We start from the raw sequence: 25626 nt of genomic DNA on the forward strand, positions 1-25626 counted from the left end.
ATGAGCAGGGAGGACAGTAGCGGCGAGGGAAGATCGCAGGACGCTTTCTCATCGGATTCTCCGGTGGATGTACCGGCGAAGGATCCAAACGCGGAGATCTACGAGAATCGTGGATCTAAGAAGATCATCCGCGTGCTCACCGTGATGGCCTATCTGTTCTCAGTGAGTTTCGTGGCTATTCTGTTGAGTGCTTATTACATATTCCTGTGGGAACCACCGAATCCGAGATTCATACAACGAGAACGTTTACGGATGGATCCGCAGATGCAGTTCCTAATCGCGCCGCCCTCGGAGGAGACGAAGAAGGATAGCAACTTTCTCCTGCAGAACGAAGGCAATCCCATGTACAAACCTCTTCTCATGGGTCGCATGGTGCATCACATGTACAATGTCGATGATTTCCAAGATAAAATAAAGCTTGAAAAAAAACTAGAATTAAACGCGGCATTGTTGAAGCTGAGACACTCGCTCGTGGATACCCTGCGCGCTCAAACGCGACATTCGTCGCAAGAGACGACAAAGTCCAGCGGATTCAACAATTCGTTCGCGGAAAAAGTGCTTAACTCGACAGTTAGTCCTGCAGAGAAGACGATCTCGATAAATCGACACGGTAAATCCGCGAGTGAAAATATATCCGAAGAAAAGACTTATAATGATCTGCCTGTAGAATTCGCGGATTCTGTAAGTACTCTGAACGTTGAAAGCACATCTTCCACATCGAAGTTCTTGACTATTTCCGAAATTAAAACGAAGCAGAGACTCGATAGAGATTCTGTCAATGTCAATCCAATTATCGATAAAAAGAATCAATATAACAAAAAGAGTCTCGGTGCCATTGAATCGTATGTTATACGCGAATTCAGTAACGTGACGAGAAATAGCGAGATTATCAATGGCAGCGATCGACGCGTTTTCGAAGACGAATCTTCCAAAATGACCCAAGATTTTCTGAAGACCGATAGAAAAGAACCAATGAAAGAAAACGAAACTGACAATCGCCGGTTGATTAACAACAATCGAGAAAATAATTCAAATAGTGTACAAACGAGCATTATATTGGAGAGATACGTGAATGATAGTATTAGAAACTCTCAGGAAAATTACTCTTCGAACGACCAGATCAGACAAATCGCGCGTGACAAAGTATCGATCGACACGTCATCTCGCGACTCAGGACTTATCGACGATCCGGGATTCCATCAGACGTCGAATGACCATCGTAAAATCACGGCTACGCATCGCGAGAATGAGAAATTCCGAAGGTGAGAGAATTCGCGCTGATCTGCCAAGCCTCTCTTAGAGGCGCTGAGATAAACAGAGCCGCGCGAAACGTGACTGTGTGATTATACAATGAATATATGATTATACAATGAGCGTTACGTCATTTTCGGTTTCCTTACCCTGAATCGTAACGTTTCCTATAAATCCACAAAGCAGGCAACTCCGTTTTTAGTAATAGCATATTTTTAATAACAAAATAATACGACCGTATAATTCTAAATTAAATTAATAAGTAGAATATGAAATAAATAAAAGTTTAAATAATTATTGAATTCGTGTTTCTGTTAGCTTTGAAACTCGAAATAAATGATTACTGATGCTTTTGCATCTGCTGGAACATCTGTTGTAGTTTATGCTCTCGTCAAAGTCTGTTGTTCATTCGAATATAAATAAATATGCGAAGCATTTGGTTGTTCATTGTTTGAAATTTCTGAATTTACATTAAATTAATTTATCTCTACTGAATATTTCTTCGAATCTATTTGATATTATTTTATGTTCTCATTACAAATGTAAATTATATATCTTATATTTATATTTTTAATAATTTATATTTGTATTTATAATATTTTTTAAAGATACTTTTTATTTGAGAAATAGAGATTTTACTAAAATATATAAAAAACCAAAAAGTAATTTTCTTTCTTGACTGAAAAAAAAAAAGATTCTTAACAGACATGACAGATGAAGAGCAATGATTAAAGCCTTAGAAATAAATCGATGGATTGGTATACGATGATTATCCGCACTGTCACTGAGTAATAAGCGAAACAGGGTCAGCTCGATCTATTATATGGCTTCTTCAATGTTACATCATATTCAAGATCCGATAACTCATGAATATATTATAATTAATTATTAGATGATATTGCAGTAAATAAATCTCTGCTTACGAAAAAACTATAAAATAAAAAATTCTCAATTTTGGGAATAATTTATCGTATAAAGCGTTAATCATAAGATAAAAATAATTAATCCTAAAATGCTATCGGTACGTAAATTTTACGTACAAGTGAACAAAGTAATTAAGCATTAAGCTATGCCTCCACTGGTAGGAGATTCAATTTGTTATTATTAAAAGGTGGAATAAACAAAGCTTTTAAAAATTTTATTCGTTATATGTCAGTTTAAATCTCCTAGTAGCTCATTATTATAATATAAAATCTCATTATTATAATAGAGAAAATGATAAATGAATTTTTAAGCAGTTTAGTATTATTATTTTGTGTTATTATATATTTCATTTAAATATGGAAATACACACAATTAGACATACTTCATCGTTTTAAGATTGAATTAATGCTTATTCCTTCTTTCCTTTTAAGTTAATATATTTCATTTTTGTTTATAAAAGAGATAATAAATATTCTCATTAAAATTATAAAAACTTGTATAATAAACATTGTTGTATAATATTAATTAAGAGTGGCCTACTTCCTTGTACTTAAAATACCGATAGCAATACCTCTCAATAACGATAGCATTCTAATGTTAATACAAATTTCAAACTAAAAAAATTTTACACTATAAAATATTAATAAGAAACTATCATTGATGAATCGTATATACACAAAAAAAATAGATAATGTATTTGACACTAAAAATAAACAAAATGTCTTATAAGTTAAATCTTTAAAGTATAAATACAGATTTAAAAAAAAAACGAAAATATCGGGCGTTTAATTCTAAAAGCTTGAAGGATCCCTCTTCGCGATATTTCACAGAGTAAAATATTTCTTAGAGTATTTGTGTCGAAGACACTTTACATAATTTAACGGATACTCGGCCATAATTTCTCAGAATCTGTAGCTGTTTTCCAGGTTCGCGCCTGTTTTCTTAATTGTATGAAACTTACACCAAGGGAATCGAATAATGCACCTTGTTTGCTGAAGAAAAGATCAAGGGGGCTGCGTTGTGACGTTCTATTAAAACAAAGGCGCGCCACCTTTTATGGGATAAGTAAAACGACAAAGTTACGTCGATCCATTCTCAAAACGAAATTGCTTAGTAGTTCAGGCAGCTCTCCAGTCTTTATTCAGCTCTCGTTAATTTAATTCCATTTTCGAGACTGTGCTATATCTCATCGATAAAATATTCTGCTCGTCTTTTCTCTAATTTTTTTTCCATATATTTACGAAACAGCTCTCTTAAATTGAGTAAACTTTAGGAAGACGATTCTTTTTCAATGTAAATTACGCGAATTTTCTGCAATTTATTTTAGAAGAATCATCTTTCCAAAATAAAATGTTGCATGCTTTTACGTTATTTTCTACGACAAAAAAATGAATTACATCTGTAATCCATTTTTTAAACTTTTAATTATAAACTTGTATCTATTGCGCATTTAGAGAAAAATATGCTAACAGGTGTAGAAGGACAATGAATATAAATGGATTTAATTTGCGAAATATTTGAGGTTTTTTTTTCAAATTAAATACATTTATATATTATTATTCCACTATTTATATAAAATCATCTATAACAATATAATTTTCTTTTACGCGTCAAAAAATATTTTTGTATTCTTTTTTTATTTTCTTTAGTTGTTTCTTATAGATTTGTGAATTTTGAATTTAAACTCCAGTGAGTAAAAAATTTTCAAATAATAATAGTACTTGTTCAAATTATATAAAATATAAATAGAGAGAATACAAAACTTTAAAAAAAATGACTATAGTCTGGTCTCGAAAGTTTTATGTGAGTCAAATTTTTGAAATCCTTCTTAAGATATCTGATTAATTTTCTATACACTTATAAGAAAACTGCGAATCTTTTTTGTTTCATTATTTAGGAAACGCGAAAAATATTTAAAAATCTTATAAACATGCAAAAATTATTCAAATATATTTTTACATATATTTTTACATATATTTTATGCAAAAATTATTCAAATATATTTTCACATATATTTTTTGGAAAAATTGTTTGAAAATTATTATTACTAAAATCATTTTAAATGGAGATCTTCGCAGCCTCATAAGTTTATCAGCCTCTGGCTAGCATGAGAAGCAAAAGCTTCTCTCTGGGCTGATCAAGGTTCCGGAGTTTGCGCACTGGGTGCTGCTTCCCGGTGCACCTATCCGAGGTGGGTGTGCTTTTTTTCCGTATTCGCGACGTACGGGGCGAGATACGGCCATCCACGAAAGCCGGCACACAGAAATAGCCAGCGATAAAACGCGCGTGTTTAGTCCCGTGATGAAAACGAAAGAGCCAAAAGCTCGGCTTATCGATCTCGAACGCGTGAGTCAATCCTTCTCCGCACAATCTCGAACTTGCGAGAGCGAGGCACGCCCTGTCGCGTCTGCGAAATACGTCTCTCACTCGCGATGTGATTGAACAGTATAATTCGAACAAGAGTACCTTTAATTATAAATGGAATCTGCGAAGGCGCAAGGACAAATCGAGCATCCCGGAAGCATGTGATGCTGCTGGAAATAAACGCGCGAATGTTTTAACGTCGAGGTATGCTTACTTGGAAATATAGTGTAAAAAAGAACTGTCAAAAATTATTTAAGAGCGTAATTATAATTATATTGACTAGTTATGCGGCATCGTTGAAATATTTACTAAAAAATATTCAATCAAAAATGTCATTCCTAAGAATTTATTTCTAAAAATATTTTAGAATTAAAATTTATCCACCGCTTTTTGCAAAAATAAATTCATCCAAGTTAATAGGCAGTTACGATAGATGGTTAATAACTTAAAAATGCTGTACGATTTCGACAATTTTTTTCGAAAAAATATTTGCGACTCTTACACAAACTATTCCGCGATCAACATCACGAACGTTTGCTTTTCAGCCAAGAGAAAAAGTCTGCACTTATACGATTTCTTTCGAGTTCTTCTCGTCGAGGTCCATCCGTGGGATGATCGTCTCATCGATTGAGACGTGAATTTTCACGGAGTCAAGGATGCAATTGCCACGAAAAATGAGCGCCCACAATGTGATGGCGAGCATCGGTCGCACCCTGGGTAATCGCGAGAGCAAACCGCCGGCATCTAATGAGATCCGTTTTGCTGGGGACGAACGAAAAGATAAGCTCTATGAACCGAAACACAAGCAGAAGCTGGTACGAGTATTAACAGTGGTCGCGTATGTCATATTTGTCAGCATGGCTGCTATACTGCTCTCCTTGTATTACACCTTCGTCTGGAATCCTAAGGATCAGGCAGTTAGAAGGATGAGAATCGACAAGCAGGAGTGTTCAAAGACTCCTTCCCTCGACTCCCTCACGACTCCACCAATCTCAAACGGTAAAGGCGTTGTCATTGCAACGCGAACCTTTGTTGAGAATTTCATGCTGATACATTAAAAATCATATAGAATTATAATTCTACACTTCATTCTACGAAGAATCTAAAAATCTAGCTATAGATACAGATCTAGAAATAATTTTGTTGAACTATCAAAATTATTATATACAGAACAATCACAATACTCAAATATAATGAGCAATGCTGTAAAAGATTTCGACATGATAGCAACCAGTTTGAGTGTCCTACAAAATTATTTTGATAATTTAACATTTATTTTCTGATTTATATTCAACTAATTTTTAAATACTTTAATAAAACTGTTTTTTTCCGTGTAATTGGGGCACATTTCGATAAGAAGACATTTTTCAATAAAAAATTAATTTTGAAAGCTCCAGAAGCCTTAAGAAGTTTTATATAATAATATAAATTTATATAAAACGTACAAGTTTTATACAATAGAAATATAATATTTTGAAAAACTGTACACTATAAATTTCATGTGTGAAAATATAAATGCCTTGTGAAATATTAATCTTACAAAATTCGCATAAAACATAAAGAAATATCCTATACTATTAAAATAAAAAAAAAATTACGTTGTAATATCAATAGAAATAAAAAATTTGTCTTGCGAGTATATTACATTTTATAAAATGTTTGAAAAAATTAAACATAAATTAATTTCTGTAAACAACATCTTATACGACGTCGATCGCGTATATATGATAATACTAACTATAGAAATCAATGTCTTAAAACGGTCTAGCTGATTCTTAAATGCTTGTATGAATCTATGTAATTTCTGTAACGTATTACAAATATTTTGTATTAGTTAGTGTGGTGTCTGTGTGTGTGTGTGTGTGTGTGTGTGTGTGTGTGTGTGTGTGTGTTGCAATTATCTTTGCAATTTAATGATATTCTTTTTTCACAGAAACGCAGATCGAAAGGATGACAGCGAGATCTACGACGGTAGAAAATAAACAATTGGAACAAATTGATTTATCGATCACTCAACAACAAAAAAGTTTCTCGGAAGTCTTCACGGAAATTGCGGACGTCAGGGAGACATCCGTAGAGCTCACATCAATATCGACAACAGGAAATTATAATAATTTCACTAGCATTACGAGCGAAGATGATGAGAGTGTTACATAAACGAACGTATGATCAGACTTTTCACATCTCGTGTCGAAAGTAATAAAGTGCAAGGAAACCGAACTAGTAATCGCTAATAGAGTACCAATATCTATTAGTACATTTAGAGAAGCAATTCTCTTTTAGTTCTTTATGGACAGAAAACGTTAGAAATCATATTGATCAGAATTTGCCAAATGAGAACCTAATAGAGACTAGGAACTACTCACTGAGACAAATATAGAAACTAAATACATTGAAATAATTTAAGTATTTAATTATCTATAGAATTACGTGAATGACACTATTGCGAAGATACGATAGAAGAAATTAACAATAAGTAATGGAATTACAGAGAAAATTATATATGTATATTCCATCGCAGACTTTATCTCTTCTATAAATTCAAATAAATCAAACAAATTTTGTATTCATTGTGTAATAAAACGATTAAATTACAAGTGTAATTTTTCTTGAAGGATCATTTGTTTAGATTCTTTTCATCAAGTTTCTTCATTATATTGATAGTTAAAAAACTATCAAAATATTTTTGTAATTATTAATATTGGAAAGAGAAGTATATGCAATGATAAAATAGAAATACGTTATAATTCTAACGTATTTTTTATCGTGATTAACATTTACTCGATGTTTTTATGTAAGTTTTTTATGATTATTAATAAAGCTCATATTATTGAAATAATTATTTTACATTTTATTTCTAAAATAATTACTTTATTAACAGCGACAGCACAGTTGTATAAAATTACGCGTTTGTAATTATTAAATTACTTATAATTATCTCTTCGCATATATATACAAATATAAAAAGATAATTCAAGTCAACATTTAATCGTGTGTACTTTAGATTCTGATTCTATCATTTTAGTGGCTCTACTCTGACCCACTATTTGGGCGAGAGTTATAGCGTCAAATTTGTTATAAATAACGGTTACAGACATATTGTACTCTGTGCCGGAACGTGGATTTTGATACAGATTATCCATCAGATTACATATTTCGCTGTAGAAATGTGGATAAGTAGGCAACTGGTAGAATATAAGGTGACGGATACCCTTTATCCTCGTTCTGCGCCAGAAATGCCAGCGTTCTGTATAGAGGAGAAAATGTGCGTCGCTGTGAAAGAACATATCCCTCGCTCGGGCGACCTTTCGATCCTGGGTATACTCGTTGATCATCGTGAAACTCATCTTCTCCTTCATCATGCGATTGCGCAGATATACGAAGTCGAAATAGCACGGCACATAGATTAATGTGTGATTGTATATAGGATCCGTGTATCGCGGCAATATCTCTTTCAGAAAGAAATCCAGTCTGCTATCAATAGCTTGACAAAGATCGGAAGCGTCGAATCTGTAGAAGACCTGTGGAACTTTAATAATTACGTCATGAATCGAGCCTAGTTCCAATGCATTCAGTACTTTCACTTGGCCGGCGTAGTTAAAGCATTTCCTAATCAGTATCGTGTTTATATATGGTGTTTCGATACTGGAGAAGATCAGTGTCTGTCTGTAATACTTTGTCCAGCCATTCACGCACCAACTTCTGAGACGAGAGTAATCAATATCGTGAGATTTTTTGGGTTGTAGATGCATGTAATCCAAAACTTGATACAGATGATCCCAGTTTTGCATGAGAACCGTGTCAATCTGATCCATGATTAGCAACTCTATAGATGACAAGAAATCGTAGTCTCTTACCGTTTCGCCTTCTGCACCTACTACTCTCCTGAGACCCAACGGCGAACCGATTATAATGTCGGAAGAATAGAAATTCGTATACAACTTGAGAGTTTTTTTGGTAAGCGCCATGCCTATCTTGAACTTGTCGTCGATATTTCCTTGCAAGGTCAGTTCGTAATCTATTGGTTTAGGATTCTTCTTGGGCATCGCTAATTCGTTTCCAGTAAAATCTTCCATGAATCGCAGCTTGTTAATGACAGAACCGCCTTTGTCTTCTCCAAACAAAATCGAAATAAACATCTCGACTATCTTCAAACAAGAATGTTTGAATGGCACTATTATAAGTACTTTGGGTCTAACTAAACCCTGATCCTTGTACTCGTTTGGAACTTCTCCCATGCCACTACGATTGGCCTTTGCTAATTTTGCATTATGATGCAGTATTTTTGTTCGGGTCTTCAGAACATGATTAATTACATGCAGGCAATAAACGAATCGTATTTCATCGGCATTGGAAAATGTTCTTCCAGGATAATGCAAGTCTTGATAATTATTTATCACCGAAAACAATTCCCTTTGAAGAGAAGTCAAAGGTGAATTTTTTTCTACAGCATCCTTTATGTTATTATAATTAGTTTTAATCAAATTATTTTGAATCTGTGATTTTACATGCAATTTGTTCCAGTTGACGTTCTCAATCAGAATAGGAAGCTTACCATAATTTGTATATTGTTTCTCTTCATCATCCAAAAGCTTTTTTACTTTTACTACTTTGTTGTTTGAATCAACAGCTGGTTTTGGAATATGACATATTAGATTCCCTAATGTAGGCCATAATAACGTCGTGGTCTCCATAATCTGTGGCGTTGCAGAGACTGCTTTATACAGTTCATCATCCATATCATTACGTAAATGCAAAGAGAATGGATCTCTCAAATGGCCAATGTCTTCTTGAGTAGTCTCAGCATCTTCATAATCATCTTCTTTTATCTTGAATAAAATCTCTTCATCCTGATCAGAAGATTCTTCATTTGCTTCAGATTCTTCATTCTTTTCTTCAATGTTTTTCTTTTTCATGCTCTTAATTTTTTTTATTTTTTCCTTCGAGTTTGTTTCATTTTTATTCTGTGTATCAGAATCTTCGTTTTCACTTTCCGAACTTGTCACAATTGGCTTCCTTAATTTTTCTACTAAATTTGTGTGCTTATAACCAGATAACTTAGATATATAAAGCATCCAAGGATCAACTTCTTCTTCTTCAGAACTGTCAGTACTTTCCTCTAATCGTTGACGTATTTTCTCCTCTTCCATTATTCGCCTGCGAGCTTCAATTTCTTCATTCTTTGCATCACGTTCTTTAATATAAGACGCTTTCCTTAAATCGAATTTTTCTTTTTTTGGTTTTGGTCGCTTTTCATAGCGTTCATCGATTTTTCTCTTTTTATAATGAAATGATCGCTTTTGTTTCATCGGAGCCATTGAAATAATGTAATTCTGATTTTATCTGTATGGATTATATGTATTACTAGAAAAAAAAAACATAAATACATATACAATTAATCAAATTTAAAAGTTTCTAATAATACAATTTATATTTATTTCTTTATTGCAAAATTTTATTTTTAATAAATATACTGTTACTTCAGCTGGCAACATGTGATAAGAAATAGGTAGCATAATAATTAATCTAAGTAAAGTTTTCATTCATATTCAATTTATTCGTATTGTTTGAGTTTCTAGTATACTAGTACAACTTGTGTTTATTTTATTGTAAAATTTTATTTTCAATGAATATACTGTTAACTTCATACTTTAGATAGTAACATGCGATAAGAATAATATGATAATCAATTTAACCTGACATAACTTTTCATATACACATTCAATTATTGATAAAAAAATAATTAAATTTGTAGCATATCAATTTAAACAAATCCAATTTTCAGTAAACGTACCTTAGAGTGCTCGCTCAAACTTAATTAATTAATCATTCTGTTTCCAACAGTTAATTACTTTTGTATGCAATAATCTCACGTGCACATAACCTGGTTCCGACTTATAGATAATCGGATTCTGTCCTGAAAATTTAGTACAGTCGCGAACCACATCTATTTTCAACAATATGATTTTATCGATAGTGTCAGAAAATGTAGTCACGTAGTTCTCAAACTCAGGTTTCTCTCTGGCGGTACAAACACAGACACTAGCAAACTAAAGGTGTCTACAGTACTGCATTACGCAGATGCACCAATAACTTGCGTAATCATTTATCCCGAGAAGAATGAACCAATCATGCCAAAGCAAAAAGGAAATGCGCGATTACATTCATGCGAATATGCATTAGTCGCCATTTTGAAAATGTGGAATACGTTAGAAAGAAACAGAGAACAGAGAATAAAATTTCGATCTATTTAAGAAAGAAATTAGAAATTAGAAATTATATATTGTGGATACACATTATGTTGAAATTCTTATTTCTCTATTCCTTTTATTGTTCGGAGCCCATTCATTTCCACGGCGTTCGCAATGCTGTGAATGATATAATTGTCCTTGTTGTTTATCAGATGTTTAAAAAGGATATGAAATGATGCTTACAAGCGCTGCAAACGTCAAGTGAAATGTACTCTAGATGCGCCAATTACAAAACTAAACCGATGCCAGATGAATTCTTGCATTATTTTTTTTTGAATAAAAATATTAATATCTTTACAAAAGATTTAATAATAATACTGTGTATTACGTTAATTTCCAATTGTTCTTATTTCATCTTATTTAAAAAAAAATTCGTTTGAACATTATATCGTAAGAATTACCCTAATATTCATTCATATCTATTAATTCACGTTATTGTCGTTTTCGAAAGATGTCAAAACAATCACAATTTTAATTAATTAAGGCAATTAAGAAATTTCGCTGAAAAGAATCATAAAAACTCACCATCGAAACAGCGTTCTGTTCACCGTTGCGCCAAAAATATTCGACTTTCTGGAACAATTTCAAGGTTGCACGAAAACTGCATCCTTTTTTAACAAACGTAACAAACGTTTCGACGTAACATCGCTTCACACTTCACACTAAATCACTTTACACTTCAATTCGAACACAAACGCGGGTGCGGAACTAAGTATAAACGCCATTTCGTTGATACGATTCGCGAGTCGTGGTCAACGACATTCGAATGACGGTAAGGTGCCTTTTCAGTTTTCATGCTGACGCTCATTTTCGGCGTTAAAATAAGTCACTTGATAGAAATTGACGAATATCAAGCCTCAATTTTGATCATGTGACGATGAAAATTTATTTTGACGATGAAAATGAGCATTGAGCGTCAGCGTCAGCACGAAAAGGCACCTATACGCGCGCGAACTTCACGGAAATGATCGTTGAGAGGAAACCGGAAAGGATATGATTTTGGCACAATGACGACAAGATTATATCTAGCGCGGCTAAATTCAAATCGAATCGTATTAGCAACGAACTTAAATAAAATTATATTTTTGATACGATTTAAAAAAAATAGTCGAATTGAATTGAAAAGAAAATTATTTCTGTAAATCTAACTTTTGAAAAAAGATTGATTAAAAATTTTTGGGGGTTTTTTGTACTTGCATGTAAATGTCGAATGCAAAAGATATGCTTCCTTTAACAAATCTTAAGTCTCAAAAGAATTAAGATAAATAAGAAAAATGATTAACCAAATAAAAATGAAATAATAAAATAATATGATAATAACAATAATTGTAATAATATAATAAAGAATAATAATATATAATGAAAAATGATAAATAATTGAGAAAAATAGATTACAAAAACTGTAAAGGCGATACTTGATTTGAAAAATTAGAATTAATAAATTAATATTATATTAATATTAAATTAATTAATTATATTAATATTAATATTAAATGCAAACCAAATTTTGAAGAAACTTTTTAATCCATGTTCTGCGTGTAGAATACAATAATGATTGGTTTAATTAACAGTGATTAGAATTAATTTCACTCAGTTAAACCTTCTGTGGTCGGTTGAAATTATATTAACTATTATAATTCTAAGTATATATAGGACGAGTACAATCTAAAAAGAGACAGAAGATCAGCTAAATTGGAGTCAATCAACGTGTTGGCGAAACTTGCACTTGACTTGATACATCGGCGCATAACAATTATCTACCTCGTAATTATCTCTGGCAAATTCAATTCTGCGGCGTTTAAGTTTCACGGATGAATTCATCGTCACAAGACGGTGGGCTTTCCGGTAGGAGAAAACGAAAGAGGAAGAGAAAGAGAGAAAAGGAGAAGGAAGAGAGAGAGAGAGAAAGAGAGAGAAAGAGAGAAAGAGAGAGAGAGGAAAAGAAAAAGAACGAAAACTTACTTCCATTCGAAAACGGAATTTGTTCGAAATTGCGCGGAATCTTTTGATACAATTATTGTCCATCCCACCGACGACGTGCGAATGACGATATAGCGTGATAGGAAGGGTACGAGCGAGGAGAAGCAGGAAAACCGGGCGAAATTAATTGACCCTTCGCTTGCGCTTGTTTACAAAATATCCGGTCCCTAAACAGGGCCCGCACGAGCCGCGGTACCAAAGCGGATGATTGCCAACTTCACTGCGCGCGCATCGCAACGACATCATCAGTGCCGTGAAGAGAGCGCAATATCTCGGCGATACAAGCGATCGCGCGTAAATGCGTTCTTGAAATGAAATGGCCTTCTTTCGGTAAAAATTTTTCTTTGAATTTTTCATGTAATTTTTTGCAACATTTCTGTACAATTTAATTACTATTTAGAAAATTTCTCAGATTTTTTTTTATACTACAAATTAAAACATTTTTCAAAAATGCTGAGAAAGTCTCTATTTTTTAAAAATTTTTTATATACATACATTCTAAAACATTCCAAAATATTTCAAATATGTTAATAATTTTTAAATATGTGGAATAAGATTTCTCATTCTACAATTATCGAAAAAAAATTTATAAAAACTAAAGAAAAGACATTCTTCAGAAATTCTGTATAAATTTGAAATATGAAAAGCACAGAAAATAGCATCAATATAGCAGCGTTGCTGAAATAATCTATGTTCTATATTCTATGGATATTATAAGAATTTTTTTTGAAATTATATTAAAGTTATTTAAATTGGAATGTAACACACATTATATAATAAACGTAGTTAATTTTAAACTTTATTCGGTTTAATCTTCCTTTAAATACCAATCTAATTATAAAATCTTATACGATATTCATTAGATAGAAAATAAAGAAAAAGTTTCCGTTGAAAACTGAGAAAAGAGAATAATTACGAAGTGTCATACGATTAGGACAACAATCTTGCAAGAAATAAGTGAATTTATATTTCTTGCAAGACTACCACAAATTTTGAACGCATTGAAACGAAGCGCAGGGCGCTGCAAAAATCTGGAGCAATCCTGGCAACGCGAGTCGCCACCACCGTTCGACGAGCGCACTACACAAGACAAGCAGCAGTTCGTTTCGGAGAATTCGGAGTAGTATTTCGAGTAATTCGAGCGCCCTTTAATCCGCGTCCAGCGCCGTCGTGCGAAACAGAAAGGGACGCAAGGATACAGTAAGAGAAAAAAAAAGAGAGAGGACGGAGCCAAGAGTCCAGCCAGGCCAGGCGGCCGGTAAGATTGGCGAAGAACGTGGAGAAACGTTACGGATTTACGGCAGTAAATCTCTCGTACGATTTCCCGGCGTGGCTCTGCCAATCGTGGCCGACCGCACTCGCAGCCGGCCCCGCCGGCGGTGGAGCTCGCTTCGCGCGCGTGAAGTTGCCTGCAGACGGAGACGGGCGCACGGGTTGTGGGCCGGGGCGAGGGGACTCAGGGGAGCCACTCAGCCGTCTCAGCCACACGCGAGCGACGACAAGGGAGTCGGGGAGTCGGACGATCGTACGACGGCGACGCACGCACCACGTACGGACGGTCGGTCGGCCGGACGTTCTGTCGATCGGTCGGACGCTGTCGATCGGTGGTCAACACGTCGGTGTGACGACGACGGGCCAGTAACGAGGGCGGCCTACGAGCGATATTTCCCTGCGTGTCTGATGAGCTCCTCCGCTGCGCCGCTGCTGCTGCTGCTGCTGCTGCTGGTGGTAAGATGGCTGTGCAGCTGGACGGTGGAGGGAAGGAGGACCTGAAAACACAATTCGTCACGCGGGAGGGCACCTACAAGCTGATGACCCTGTCGGAGTACTCGAGACCGAACCGAGTTGGCTATACCAACAGCCAGGGCAGCGCGTCTGTCAGGGTGTCCTTCGTCACGTTGCCGGACCCAGCAGATCCCACGGGTGCGCAGGGCCTCGGTGACCGAATGTGCTTCAATTTCGGCAAGGAGCTCTACGTCTACGTCTATCGCGGTGTTAAGAAGGTGAGCCATAACCCAGCGACGACGGCGACGGTCTGGAGTATATCCGAGCCGTCGTCGTTGCGACCTAACCTCGCAAATGTCGAGAGAGACCTCCATCTTTGCGGACTGGCTCGGTTTCTCCTCATCCTCCGCGACGACGAACGCGATGTCGAGAGTTTCCTCTGGGTCGACCCGCGGTCGAATCGTTGCTGCTTTTTTCTCCCCTCCTTTTTTTCCCCTTTTTCTTACTTGTCAACGAAAGAGTTGACGATTATCACTAGCGCTAATGTTTCTCATCGGAAGTATATCGTAATCACATCTAAATGGTATCGCAAATGATACTACTATCTTAATTCTTACAATTAGCATCGTTGATGGAATCGTTGATTTATGTGTAGAAATAAAAAGACAGAATTAACTGTCACAGATATTTGAAATCAGTTCTGAAAAGTTTTCGAGATAAGAAAATAGGTCTGTTTTTTACAGCTGCACTAGTATATTTTCTTTGGAATTTAAATTGCTTTCTGTGGTTGAATAGTATTAGGTGTAGTAAAACGAAATCCATTATTTTTCCATTCAATTTCATGCAAAAATAATGGATTTATTTTTACTACATCTAATATTATTATATACTTTGGGAATTTAAAGTGAGATATATGTTTGATATTTGACAAAAGTGAGAAAGAAAGTTCTACTGCAGGAATAAGAAACAGATCTAATGTGAAATAAGTGTACATTGATATTTGATATTTGACTAAAGCGAGGAAATTCTTTTGGAAACTAGTAAAATGAAAAATATATTCAATATAATAGTTTAAATAACTTATCGCATATATTATTATTGTAGCCATTTCAAATTTTTGTACACTAAGAAGTAAATTATTTATCGACTGAAAGGATTTGGTTGAAGAAACTTGACACAGTAATAAAATGTTTCAGGCTGTAGATTTGAATAAACCAGTGGACAAAAAGTTATACAAAGGAACGAATCCGACCTGCCACAATTTTAATCAAACAACAGCAACAGCCGATAGTGCTCCATTGCTGGTGGGATTTTCCACAGGGCAGATACAGCTGATCGATCCGATAAAAAAGGACAGTTCTCAACTCAGCAAATTGTACAATGAAGACGTATGTAAAAGCAAATTTGGCACGAAATTTCTATTGACAAGTTCTTATGAGTTACGTGAATCTCAAAGAAAACTTCTCATCTGCATTTGCCTTTGCTAGAGAGAATCATTTTCTGTATTATCTGCTAGCTTACGTGGAGATAAATAATCTCTTAGTTCAAACAAAATTCTCTATGCAGCTAATATTAAACTGTGTAGTTTCCTGGCAATGTGTGTAATAGCTGTCAACACTTATCCGTTCTTGATGATATGTCTGTGTTATCTTATTGAAACATGATAAACTGGAAAATAAATGCTGATCAGGATACCTCACGCCATCCGCTACATCCTGCAATGACTGTATTTAATATTTAGCAGCGCATTAACCGAGCTATTCTATACCGGTAGGCCCGCGCACTAATGCAATTATATCTCAATCAAATAATTAAGCTCAGCAAGTAACATTACATAACTTTCTGCTGTCTTCTTTTGGCAGAACAGACTTTAATGAAACAATGTGTTGCCTATTTTAAATACATTTCAACTTCAATGAATGTCTGATAATTTACACGCATACAGTCACGCTTTGTAAAACATTTTTAATACTTCAATAACGTTCAGTATCATCTTCAAATTATTAGTATTATTTTCTTTTTATCTTTGTTTATCAATCATAACATTGAGATTGTAATATAAAAATTTATTTTTTACTAAGCTTTATATCGCTACAAAATAAGAGAAGCGCTATTTTAATTAGATTAATTTTATTAAATATTTCTTTTATAAAATCTTTAATAAATAATTTTGGATATAAGATACGATTAATAAATTCTAAACAGTTTCGGCATTATTAATTTTGCTTTATTTTAATATGAGAATATTTTTGTTATCTTTAATGAGAACGTTTATATTTCAGAGGCTGATAGACAAGAGCAAGGTGACATGTATAAAGTGGGTTCCTGGCTCAAACAACCTATTTCTGGTCTCTCATAGCTCCGGTCAGCTGTATCTCTATAACGAAGAGTTGCTTTGCGGCACCACTGCGCCGCACTATCAGTCATTCAAGTCAGGTGACGGATACGCCATATATACCTGCAAAACCAAATCCACCAGAAATCCACTGTATCGGTGGGTGATAGGCGCAGAAGGATGTTGTATAAATGAATTCGCCTTTAGTCCGTGTGGCACGAATTTAGCCGTGGTATCACAGGATGGATTTTTGCGTGTTTTTCAATACAACACCATGGAACTGGTTGGCTCGGCAAGGAGCTATTTTGGTGGCTTTTTGTGCGTGTGTTGGTCGCCAGACGGACGTTACGTGGTGGTAGGCGGCGAGGACGATCTGGTAACTATTTGGAGTTTCCACGAGAAGCGGGTGGTGGCGCGAGGACAAGGCCATCATAGTTGGGTGAGCGTGGTTGCCTTTGATCCGTACACGACATCCTATGGTGATCACGATCCCGACTTTAGCGGTTCGGATGACGAGACGACGATGTCGCACAACAATCATAATCACTTCCACGAGAAGTCGCACCGTCTATCCACGACCTCGCAGAGCGGTGGCGTTCACTCGAATCGTAATTCCTGTAGCTCTGAGTTGAGAATGTCGAGCGGTACGTGCTATAGGTTAGGCAGTGTATCGCAGGACACCCAACTGTGCCTATGGGATATCACGGAGGATGTACTGAGGCAACCGGTGTGTACCAAGCAAAGACCCTCTGCGGCATGCAGTGGCGGTACCTTGTCGTCCTCGGGTACGTTTAATAGTGGCAATGGAGCGGCGACAACAGTGAATCACCATTCGAATTCGAATGCTAAACATAATAATTCAAATAATGTAAACTTCAAGGAGAACGCGAGTGGTAATAATGAGACTAGTAACAATAGCAGTAGCACGAATGCCGCGGTGGCAACCGTTAATTCGCTGACGCAGAGGTTAGCGGGTCTTGGCTTCGGTGAGCGTAAGGGTGATAATCACAAGAGAAACTTTAGCCTCACTATGCGAAGTAGCGGCACAGGTGCAACGGCGACGACGGCCAATAACAGCACGACGACAGTTGTGCAAAATAACGGTGGCGATAAGGCAAGCACCGGCAATTCGACGAGTACGACGAGTAGTAGTCTGAATAACAGTGTCGGTGGGAGTTTAGTAGGTGGGACGGGAAGTAAAAAGGTTAGTTCCGTGATGGACGATCCCATGAGGTTGATAGGGACCGCCTGGTGTCCCAGGTTCGACGAGTGCCCGGTCCTCGAGCCGCTGGTATGCAAGAAGCTGGCGCACGAGAGACTGACTGAATTAGTATTTAGGGAAGATTGCTTCGTGACGGCGTGTCAGGATGGATACGTATACACGTGGGCGAGACCCGGCCACATGGTAGGTCCTCTCACGATAAGCAGCACCCTGCACAGGCCATCACACCATCATAGCAACAACCCTTACACTAGTAATATCAATTCCATGCGATGTAACGACCTCTGATGTAACCCGTTATTTCCAAATCATTATTTAGCGAGTCCGTCGAGTAGAGTCTGTTGGTCGAATGATCCGAGAATTCTGTACATATATACGTAGAGTTAGAATCTAGAATGATGTTATCGTGACAAAAGCACAGGAAAATCTTATAATGCTTTTGGATAGTCTTCCTTTACCTTCGTGGTGACGGAAGGACATCTTTAAGACAAGTGATTATTCTGGTTTGGAAGTATTAGAACAAGATACACTGACGAATTCGGTATTATCTTGCCGGGTGTTTGATATGACGATCGCGTCGCTGTTATTTAAGTTTTATATATTACAATCAGTATATTTAATCTTAGAGAGTCCCTATTCACATTTAAATCTACGACCTTAAGGTATATAATTGCGTTTAAATTCTGTTAATATTGGGAGGTGCCATCATAGAGAAATGCATTGAGGATTTTTTTTAAATATTTTTCTCTAAGTTTATATCGTGTATATAATTACAGAAGTACATAGACGGACGATACTATGAGTGAACGATTTAAAATATATATCTGTAATTTAAAATATATATCTGTTTTTTCGGGAAATCTTGAATCATAGGACTTTTTTGTATATTAAATATTTTTTTTATCTTTCTATGTATTATAAAAATTTTTCGGACAATCTTTCCGAGATATTTCCTGGACTAGATCACAGATAAATTACATCATTTTTGAATACAGATTATTACTCGAAATGCATGAACATAGACATTTCAAATTAAGTAGTATAGAGCGCGCACATACATTGTGATATCTGTTTTTTTTTTCAGATGCATTAATATAGTTTTAATTAATATTATTTTTTTGCGGGAAACGGAGGCTTTAACTTATCTTCTACTTAGATGTTATCAATTCTATAATATTTGGTTAGTGCATGCGTTGCAAATAAAAAAAAACTACTCACAGTATGTGCTTAAAGTTCATTCATAGTATAGACTGTCGTTGATATCTGTGCCTAATGATGGTCTGGTCAAGATATATTCTCGCGATGAATATTGCAGAAAATTTACGCGAGCTATAGAATAGAGATCGACTATTGATATATTTATGTTTTTGGTTTGCATCTTCGAGAGCAATGTTGTTTAAACCCTATGAGGTCTCGTGACAGGGCAGGCCCCTTTATTGAAGAAAATCTTCTTTCTATCTTCTGTAAAGTGTTATCTAGCTTTAGCCGATCATTAAATAGAGAAGTCAACGAAAAATAATTATTTAGCCAAACTGTCGTCTCTCAAACTTACGATACGAGATGCGTGAAACACTTAATCTTTTGTTGAAAATAATGAATTTTGCCTTGTTGTACAATAAAGCGAAAATTTGAATGAACGATCGCTGCTTGCTTCCCGCTTGTTGAAATTTTGTTCAATCAAGTGCAATGCAGAAGCTCCAGGGAGAACGGCCGGGAGAGTCTTTTATGCGACACATACATATGTATACGTACATACATATGTATGATGACACATGTAAGACGATATTTATTTACAGTCTGTCAAGAACATCGCATGTCTTCTTTTCTTTTTTTTTTCTTTTTTACATTATACTACAGGTTCCGATATTAGGGCTCGAATAGTGTTTCCTGGGCGTTTTGCATAGAGCATTTGTATCACGAGAATATCCCACACTCACACCTTTTCATTTAACGACTTTGACCAAAAGTATCAGGGATAGCCTCATTAAATTGCCATTAGTTAAACGCTAGCCAGCGTTTTTGAAGTGAAATTATAAACACCATAACGCAATTATCGAGTGTTCAAAAGAATGTTTGAATCACTGCTATTAATTTACTATATTACGCTGAGAACACACAGCGTGATGTATACAATTTAATGAAAGCGAGTCTTTCACGCTTTTGGCAAACGCTACGAAAGATATCTAACTAATTACAGAGTAGTTCGCGATGAAATTCATTACAGCGTGCGTTGCTTCTTTTTCTAGCGTGACTTATAATTTTAATAGTGCGATTTATAATTTTAAATAGCGCGTCTTTATCATTTTTAATCGGATGATGCTTGCGCTTATTTCTCAAGGCCGATAAAGCATTAATTCCTTTTTCTCACTTTTGATTGATCGGAAAGATTAATGTTCTGTACCACGCTTTGGCTGATGCAAGAGAATATCGTGGATGAGACTTCCCTGAGTTATCGCATGGTACGTATGACTTATCATTTTCCGTTCTATTTTGCTTTATTTACCGCTTGAACGGATTTGTCATGAAAGTAGAATAGTGTACACGCTCGAAATCATTTACACACGTTCTTGTCGAGGTACTTCTCGGCGGCGCTTCTGAATTTTATATCACAATTTGCACTATATCTCTTTGCTCTCACGCATTCTCTTTCTCTTACTAGATCTGCATTATTCCCGAAAAGTTTTCGCAAGATAGGAAAGTGAGAATTATATATATTCGGACCGTTTAAGCTATTCATGAGTCACATGTTTAACACTATTGAATGAAGATATCAATTCCTGATCTTAATGGAAGCATAAGTTATTTGTCTTAATCAAAATATTCCTAAACAATTAGAAATTGAATTCTTAATATATTGGATTGTCCGGAAAGTTCATGCCGATTTTGAAAGAAAATTGAAACGCAGAAGATTTAAATTTTTAATTTCATTTATTAAATTTAAATCTTTTGCGGCACGAATTTTCCGGATAACCCAATAAAATACTAAATTAAAATTATTAAAAATTAGTTTATTGAAATTCTTTTTTTTTTTTTTTTTAGTTCTTCGCTCATTCAAATGTGATGAATTATCCATTAAAAAGAAACCTCTGGCTTGGATAAAAGATGCGCGAGATGCTTCTTGGGAATAACGCGTGTTTTTTATGACTTAAATGATCAGAAGCGCGTTATTCGTATTGCCGTGTATCAACGATGTGGTTCGCGTTGTCTCTAATTTCAGCCAGGGATCAGCCAGGTCGGCGGTGCCGCTCTCCACGTGGTCAGTCCGGTAGAAGGCGGTGGTACCATAGTATAGCCAGAGCCGGATACCGACATCGGTCTATCACGAAGTTACCAAGGACCGCAGGGATCGTCGCGGGCATCCGAGGCACAGCTCCAGCAAGCGTACGCACGCCGACGTCACTTATACTACGTCTGGCCGAGCGAGAGCTACTCCGGTACAGTTTGAGCGAGCTGTTCGAATTCGTCATCGTCGAAGAAGCGGACGAATTGAAAAGGAAATCCATGGGGAATTTGTCTCAGCGAGATTGGACGTTTAATCTTGGATATCGGACCTTAAAATTTGCAATTAGCTCGTTCTCTGGATCCTTCGATATCAATGTCTTGATATCACCATATTTATTTTTACTATTTAAATTTATTATTTATATATCTTTAAAAAAGGGATAAATGGAGAAAGCAAATTGATTAATTTAATCATTTAGATATTACAACAAAAGCTTGAAAAGCTGATCAAAAATTAAATGTTTTGATAGTTCTAGTGTTAAGCTTCGATAACAATAGATCTTTTAGAAGGAAAATTTTAGGTGACTAAAATCTGTATATTGATATTATAAGGTTCTAAAATGTAGATTTAAAAAAAAAAACATTAAACTTTTCTCTATCAATCGCCTTATGGCAGAGGTTCACATGCGTTCTGTATTTTAAACAGGACGCGTTAGAACTAATTGTAAGATGTAGTTTTCATAGCTGCAGTTGAGGATTAACAACATCTGATTGGCAGACTTAAATTTCGAGCAAGAGATTCTTATTTTTTTTATTTATTTTATCAAAAGGATAGAATGAGAGGAAAGAAAAATAGGCAGGAGTTTAAGGATACCAAAGTTAATGTCCGATTTCGAAGATTAGATAGCCAAGCTCACAAGATGAATCCCTTTGTGAACTTCTTTCGATTCGCCTACATTTTGCAACTCGCGTGCGGCTTAACGTTTAAAGACACATATACACACATACGCTTTCGTTTCGGTATAAGCCGCTCTTCCGGTGCATATCATTTCCTCTTCCTCATTCTTTCCTTTCCTCGACAGGGTCACGGCGACGACAACGACGTTACGCGACCTCGCGATCTCTCTCGCGAATCGGAAGCAGTTTGTGTATACATGTACATACGTACACATGTGTATGCCCGATGATCGTGACAGATGCATTGTACCATTCCAAATAAAATTTCGCGGTAATATATGCGTCTCAACTTGTGGGACACGCGATTTTGGCGATACAGAGCGCTTTTTCGTGTATTTATTATTTGAAGCGTTGAAATTTATATAGACCTAAGCCACAAAGAGAGTTTTAGGACAAGAACGGATACTCTACATATATTCTAATAGGCCATATATAAGTAACTCGCTCTAACTTTTGCTCATTGCGATGCCATAGATCGAATTGCTCGAATACATTTACACATTCATTAGAACAATGTCCTAATATTTTACACGTTCCTCCGTTCCGTCACTTGGACAGCTGCAGAACTAGCTAGAGAACATTCCTCGATATAAGTTTTGTTAACTTTTCGTTCGAAATTGTGACTTGGGTCTCTATCACTCTCAGTGCTTCATTTCGGTCGATTACTTCGAAGAAGATATTCCGCAAGGCGATACTAGCTTTTAATTTACATATAAATACATAGGATTTACATTACATGGAACACGAAGTACATTTTAATTTACATTATTGTAGATCAGCTGTCCATTTTTAACAGCTTATTTCATTGATTAGCTTTAAAAGAGCATTCCTGCGCATTCAGGGATTAAGTATCTATTGTTATCACATTCTTCGGCTTTTATATGCGACGACGAGGCACTTTAATTCAAACTTCTGCGCAGTAATTTATCGCAGCACCGTTTAATTAAATTTTATTCACCTCTGATAAAAAATTCGATGCAAAAAGGGGCTGTAGGTGAACCATCGGAAACTTACGTTTCGTTAAAAAGAACTCTATGTAAAAAAAAACAAAAAAAATCGATAATGCTCTCTAAAAAAGTGTAAATTCCATATACGCGTCTATAAAGTACAAAAGGATATTGACAGAGAATATTTTTTCTATACTCTCCTTTTTCAAATAAATGAGATATCATTTAGCTTTTCTAAAAAGGTTTCCGTCATTTGTAGTACCTGCAGCTTTTTTAAGCCTGAATTCTTTAATATTCTACGACATCACGTTCCGTAACATACCACGCATCAGAAAATCTATTCGGGACACTGATATATTGCACCGATAAGAGAACCGATTCGATAAGACTTTCCGTTTTGGTATTTTCGCTCTCGTATGGTGGGTTTACCTTGCCCCGAAGCACGACGACATCGTATTATATTATTCTAACAAGTGCAAGCTCGTTAAAGGTATGCTGTGATATGTGTGCTACTATATGACGACACTTGACGAACGATCCAAGCGATGAAGAATACTTCCAAAGATCACTCCGCCGTGCACCGAATCGGATTTGCGAACGACAACGCTGATTAGTTTCTTATACTTATTATAGGCAACAAACGAAGCCGGCCTGCGACACACCAGACCTACTATTTCATCTAACGATTCTGCGAGGAAAGACACGGATGAACTTGAACGAATTGACGGAGATTCATGTCTGATTTCTCAGAGATTTTTAATCTTCCTAATTGTTTCTTTCTATTAATGACGTAATTAAAGTATGAAAGAACAAAAAGTTACGTATGTAATATTAATGCCGAGCTATGTATAATAAATCTTTTTTTCTATCTCATCCGGTAAAAAAATTGGAGTAGGAAAGAATGATTTTACTGAAATATCTAAAAATTTAATTAGCTTCAGAGCTAAAAATAATTCTGTTTAAATTAATGATTAAAATAATTATGTACTTTTTAAAACTTTTGAAGTGAATCTCTTTCACTCTTAAAGATTAAAAATTGAGCCACTCTTTTTCAAGGCTCACTTTTCAATTTTTTAAAATGAGATTCTACTCCAAAGAGTTTAGAGAGTAGGACATTTATAAATTTGTTCAGCACAGATCATCATAGATCTCAGCAATTTTGCAATAACATTATAAATGTTGCAAGTTTCTTGCTGGATATAGGATATATATAGGATAATCGATTGCTAAAACTTTTTACAGCATGTTATCAATATTTAAGCGTTCTACATAATTATTTTAACAATTTAATAAAATTATTTTTAGATCTAATTATATTTTTACTTAAGTAAAACTGTTCTTTCCGTGTAGAAGAAAATTCAATAACCAACAATAATATTTCTAACATGAAAAATTTATCGCTTCATAAAGAACTTATTGATTCTTTCAAGTTTATCCTTCCTCGCGGAGAAGACCGCGATCTATAAAGTTCCTATTTCATAAGCTAAACGGCGAGATTCCGCGATCGACGATGGATGGTGGGGAATGCGTTTTCGGTCTTTGCTTAGGACGGACAAAAAGCTCGCCTTCCAACGAGGCTGAATAGGTTTTTGGATTCTGCATGATGGACGCGTGCGTGAAGAGAGAGATCTTGACAATGTGTGTTCAAAGCGACTGCAGGGCTCGCGATTTCGTATCTTCCGGGCACGGGTATGGTCGAATTCTTATTCGGGAGTCTGCGGCGTTCTTAATAGAGAAAATATCTGTGTTTAATTGATTTCAGACGCGATTGATGAAACTGTTTCGACGACATCGGGTTTCTCCTGGACTCGCCATCGACGTTCTCACCATTTAAAAGAAAAACTTTCTCCTCGTCCAAGACGTATCGAGAATAATACAAATAATCGCGATATCGTAAATCATATTAATAATGAGTCACGCCATTCTGTAATAAGTCACAGGTGACACTCACGAACGATTTTAATAACTACTTCGCCACCCAAAGTGTCACTGACAGGAGATATGTTTATTACTTAAAGCAGTAAACCGTACCCAAAACAATTATAATATATTATATATAATTTCGAAGAACTTTGTAATACACGTATATTATTTCTTCACATGCTAAAACGATATATTTTATTCTTACAGAAATCCAACTAATACTGACCAATTTTTTAATATTGAAAGGTAATAATTATTTATTTTCAGTATTAAAAGCATCGATAACAATAATTCTTTTAATACTTTTAATAAATAGTTCAAAATAAATAGTTGATCTATCTTTTAATATTAAATTTCTATAAAGGTATTAAAATATTATATCGCAAAAAGAATTTTTATTCGTGTATTGAAACTTATTTTTATTAAAAGAAATGGTGCTTTCAGAGCAAAAAGATAATTCTGGATAGCGCGTTGAAAGCGATAGTATTTTCTAAATCTTTTGTCAGAGGTATTTTTGGGTGATGA

General features: G+C 35.4%; 3 protein-coding genes across 6 annotated transcripts; 2 read left to right on the plus strand and 1 right to left on the minus strand.

Moving 5' to 3' along the window:
* LOC108686578 lies at nt 1-6913 on the plus strand. The gene is given in 3 exon segments (XM_018191952.1): nt 1-1214; nt 1216-1262; nt 6473-6913. Coding segments are annotated over 3 exon segments (1485 nt in total). The 3' UTR covers nt 6697-6913.
* Nucleotides 6914-7517: 604 nt separating this feature from the next.
* LOC108686561 (digestive organ expansion factor homolog) lies at nt 7518-10426 on the minus strand. The gene is made up of 2 exons (XM_018191927.1): nt 10334-10426; nt 7518-9903 (listed from the first exon to the last, which is right to left on the minus strand). The coding sequence occupies exon 2, from the start codon at nt 9855-9857 to the stop codon at nt 7518-7520; it is 2340 nt and encodes a 779-aa protein (XP_018047416.1). The 5' UTR covers nt 9858-9903; nt 10334-10426.
* A 3663-nt stretch (nt 10427-14089) lies between these two features.
* On the plus strand, nt 14090-25241 carry LOC108686631 (WD repeat-containing protein 20). 4 transcript variants are annotated; one of them, XR_001931715.1, is made up of 5 exons: nt 14090-14773; nt 15692-15883; nt 16778-18235; nt 21270-21486; nt 24941-25241. XR_001931715.1 is itself a non-coding variant. In XM_018192055.1 (5 exons), exons 1-4 carry the CDS (start codon nt 14504-14506, stop codon nt 20487-20489), a joined length of 1971 nt encoding a protein of 656 aa, XP_018047544.1. In that variant the 5' UTR covers nt 14090-14503; the 3' UTR covers nt 20490-20511; nt 21270-21342. The 4 variants fall into 4 exon arrangements, 3 of the variants coding, with proteins under 3 accessions (XP_018047544.1, XP_018047543.1, XP_018047542.1); XM_018192055.1 differs by lacking the exon at nt 24941-25241 and adding an exon at nt 20439-20511 and having other exon boundaries at nt 21270-21342; XM_018192054.1 differs by lacking the exon at nt 24941-25241 and having other exon boundaries at nt 21270-21595.
* Nucleotides 25242-25626: the final 385 nt, after the last annotated feature.

This window comes from Atta colombica, unplaced genomic scaffold (genome assembly GCF_001594045.1).
Source record: "Atta colombica isolate Treedump-2 unplaced genomic scaffold, Acol1.0 scaffold187, whole genome shotgun sequence".
Classification (NCBI taxonomy): domain Eukaryota; kingdom Metazoa; phylum Arthropoda; class Insecta; order Hymenoptera; family Formicidae; genus Atta; species Atta colombica.

Excerpts from the sequence above, each read along its gene's own strand:
- LOC108686561 (XM_018191927.1), bottom strand. The coding sequence starts at position 9,857 with ATGGCTCCGATGAAACAAAAGCGATCATTTCATTATAAAAAGAGAAAA.
- LOC108686631 (XM_018192053.1), top strand. The coding sequence starts at position 14,504 with ATGGCTGTGCAGCTGGACGGTGGAGGGAAGGAGGACCTGAAAACACAA. Across the intron at positions 14,774-15,691 it reads TCTATCGCGGTGTTAAGAAG|GCTGTAGATTTGAATAAACC; the intron begins GTGAGCCATAAC and ends AAAATGTTTCAG. Across the intron at positions 15,884-16,777 it reads GCAAATTGTACAATGAAGAC|AGGCTGATAGACAAGAGCAA; the intron begins GTATGTAAAAGC and ends TTTATATTTCAG.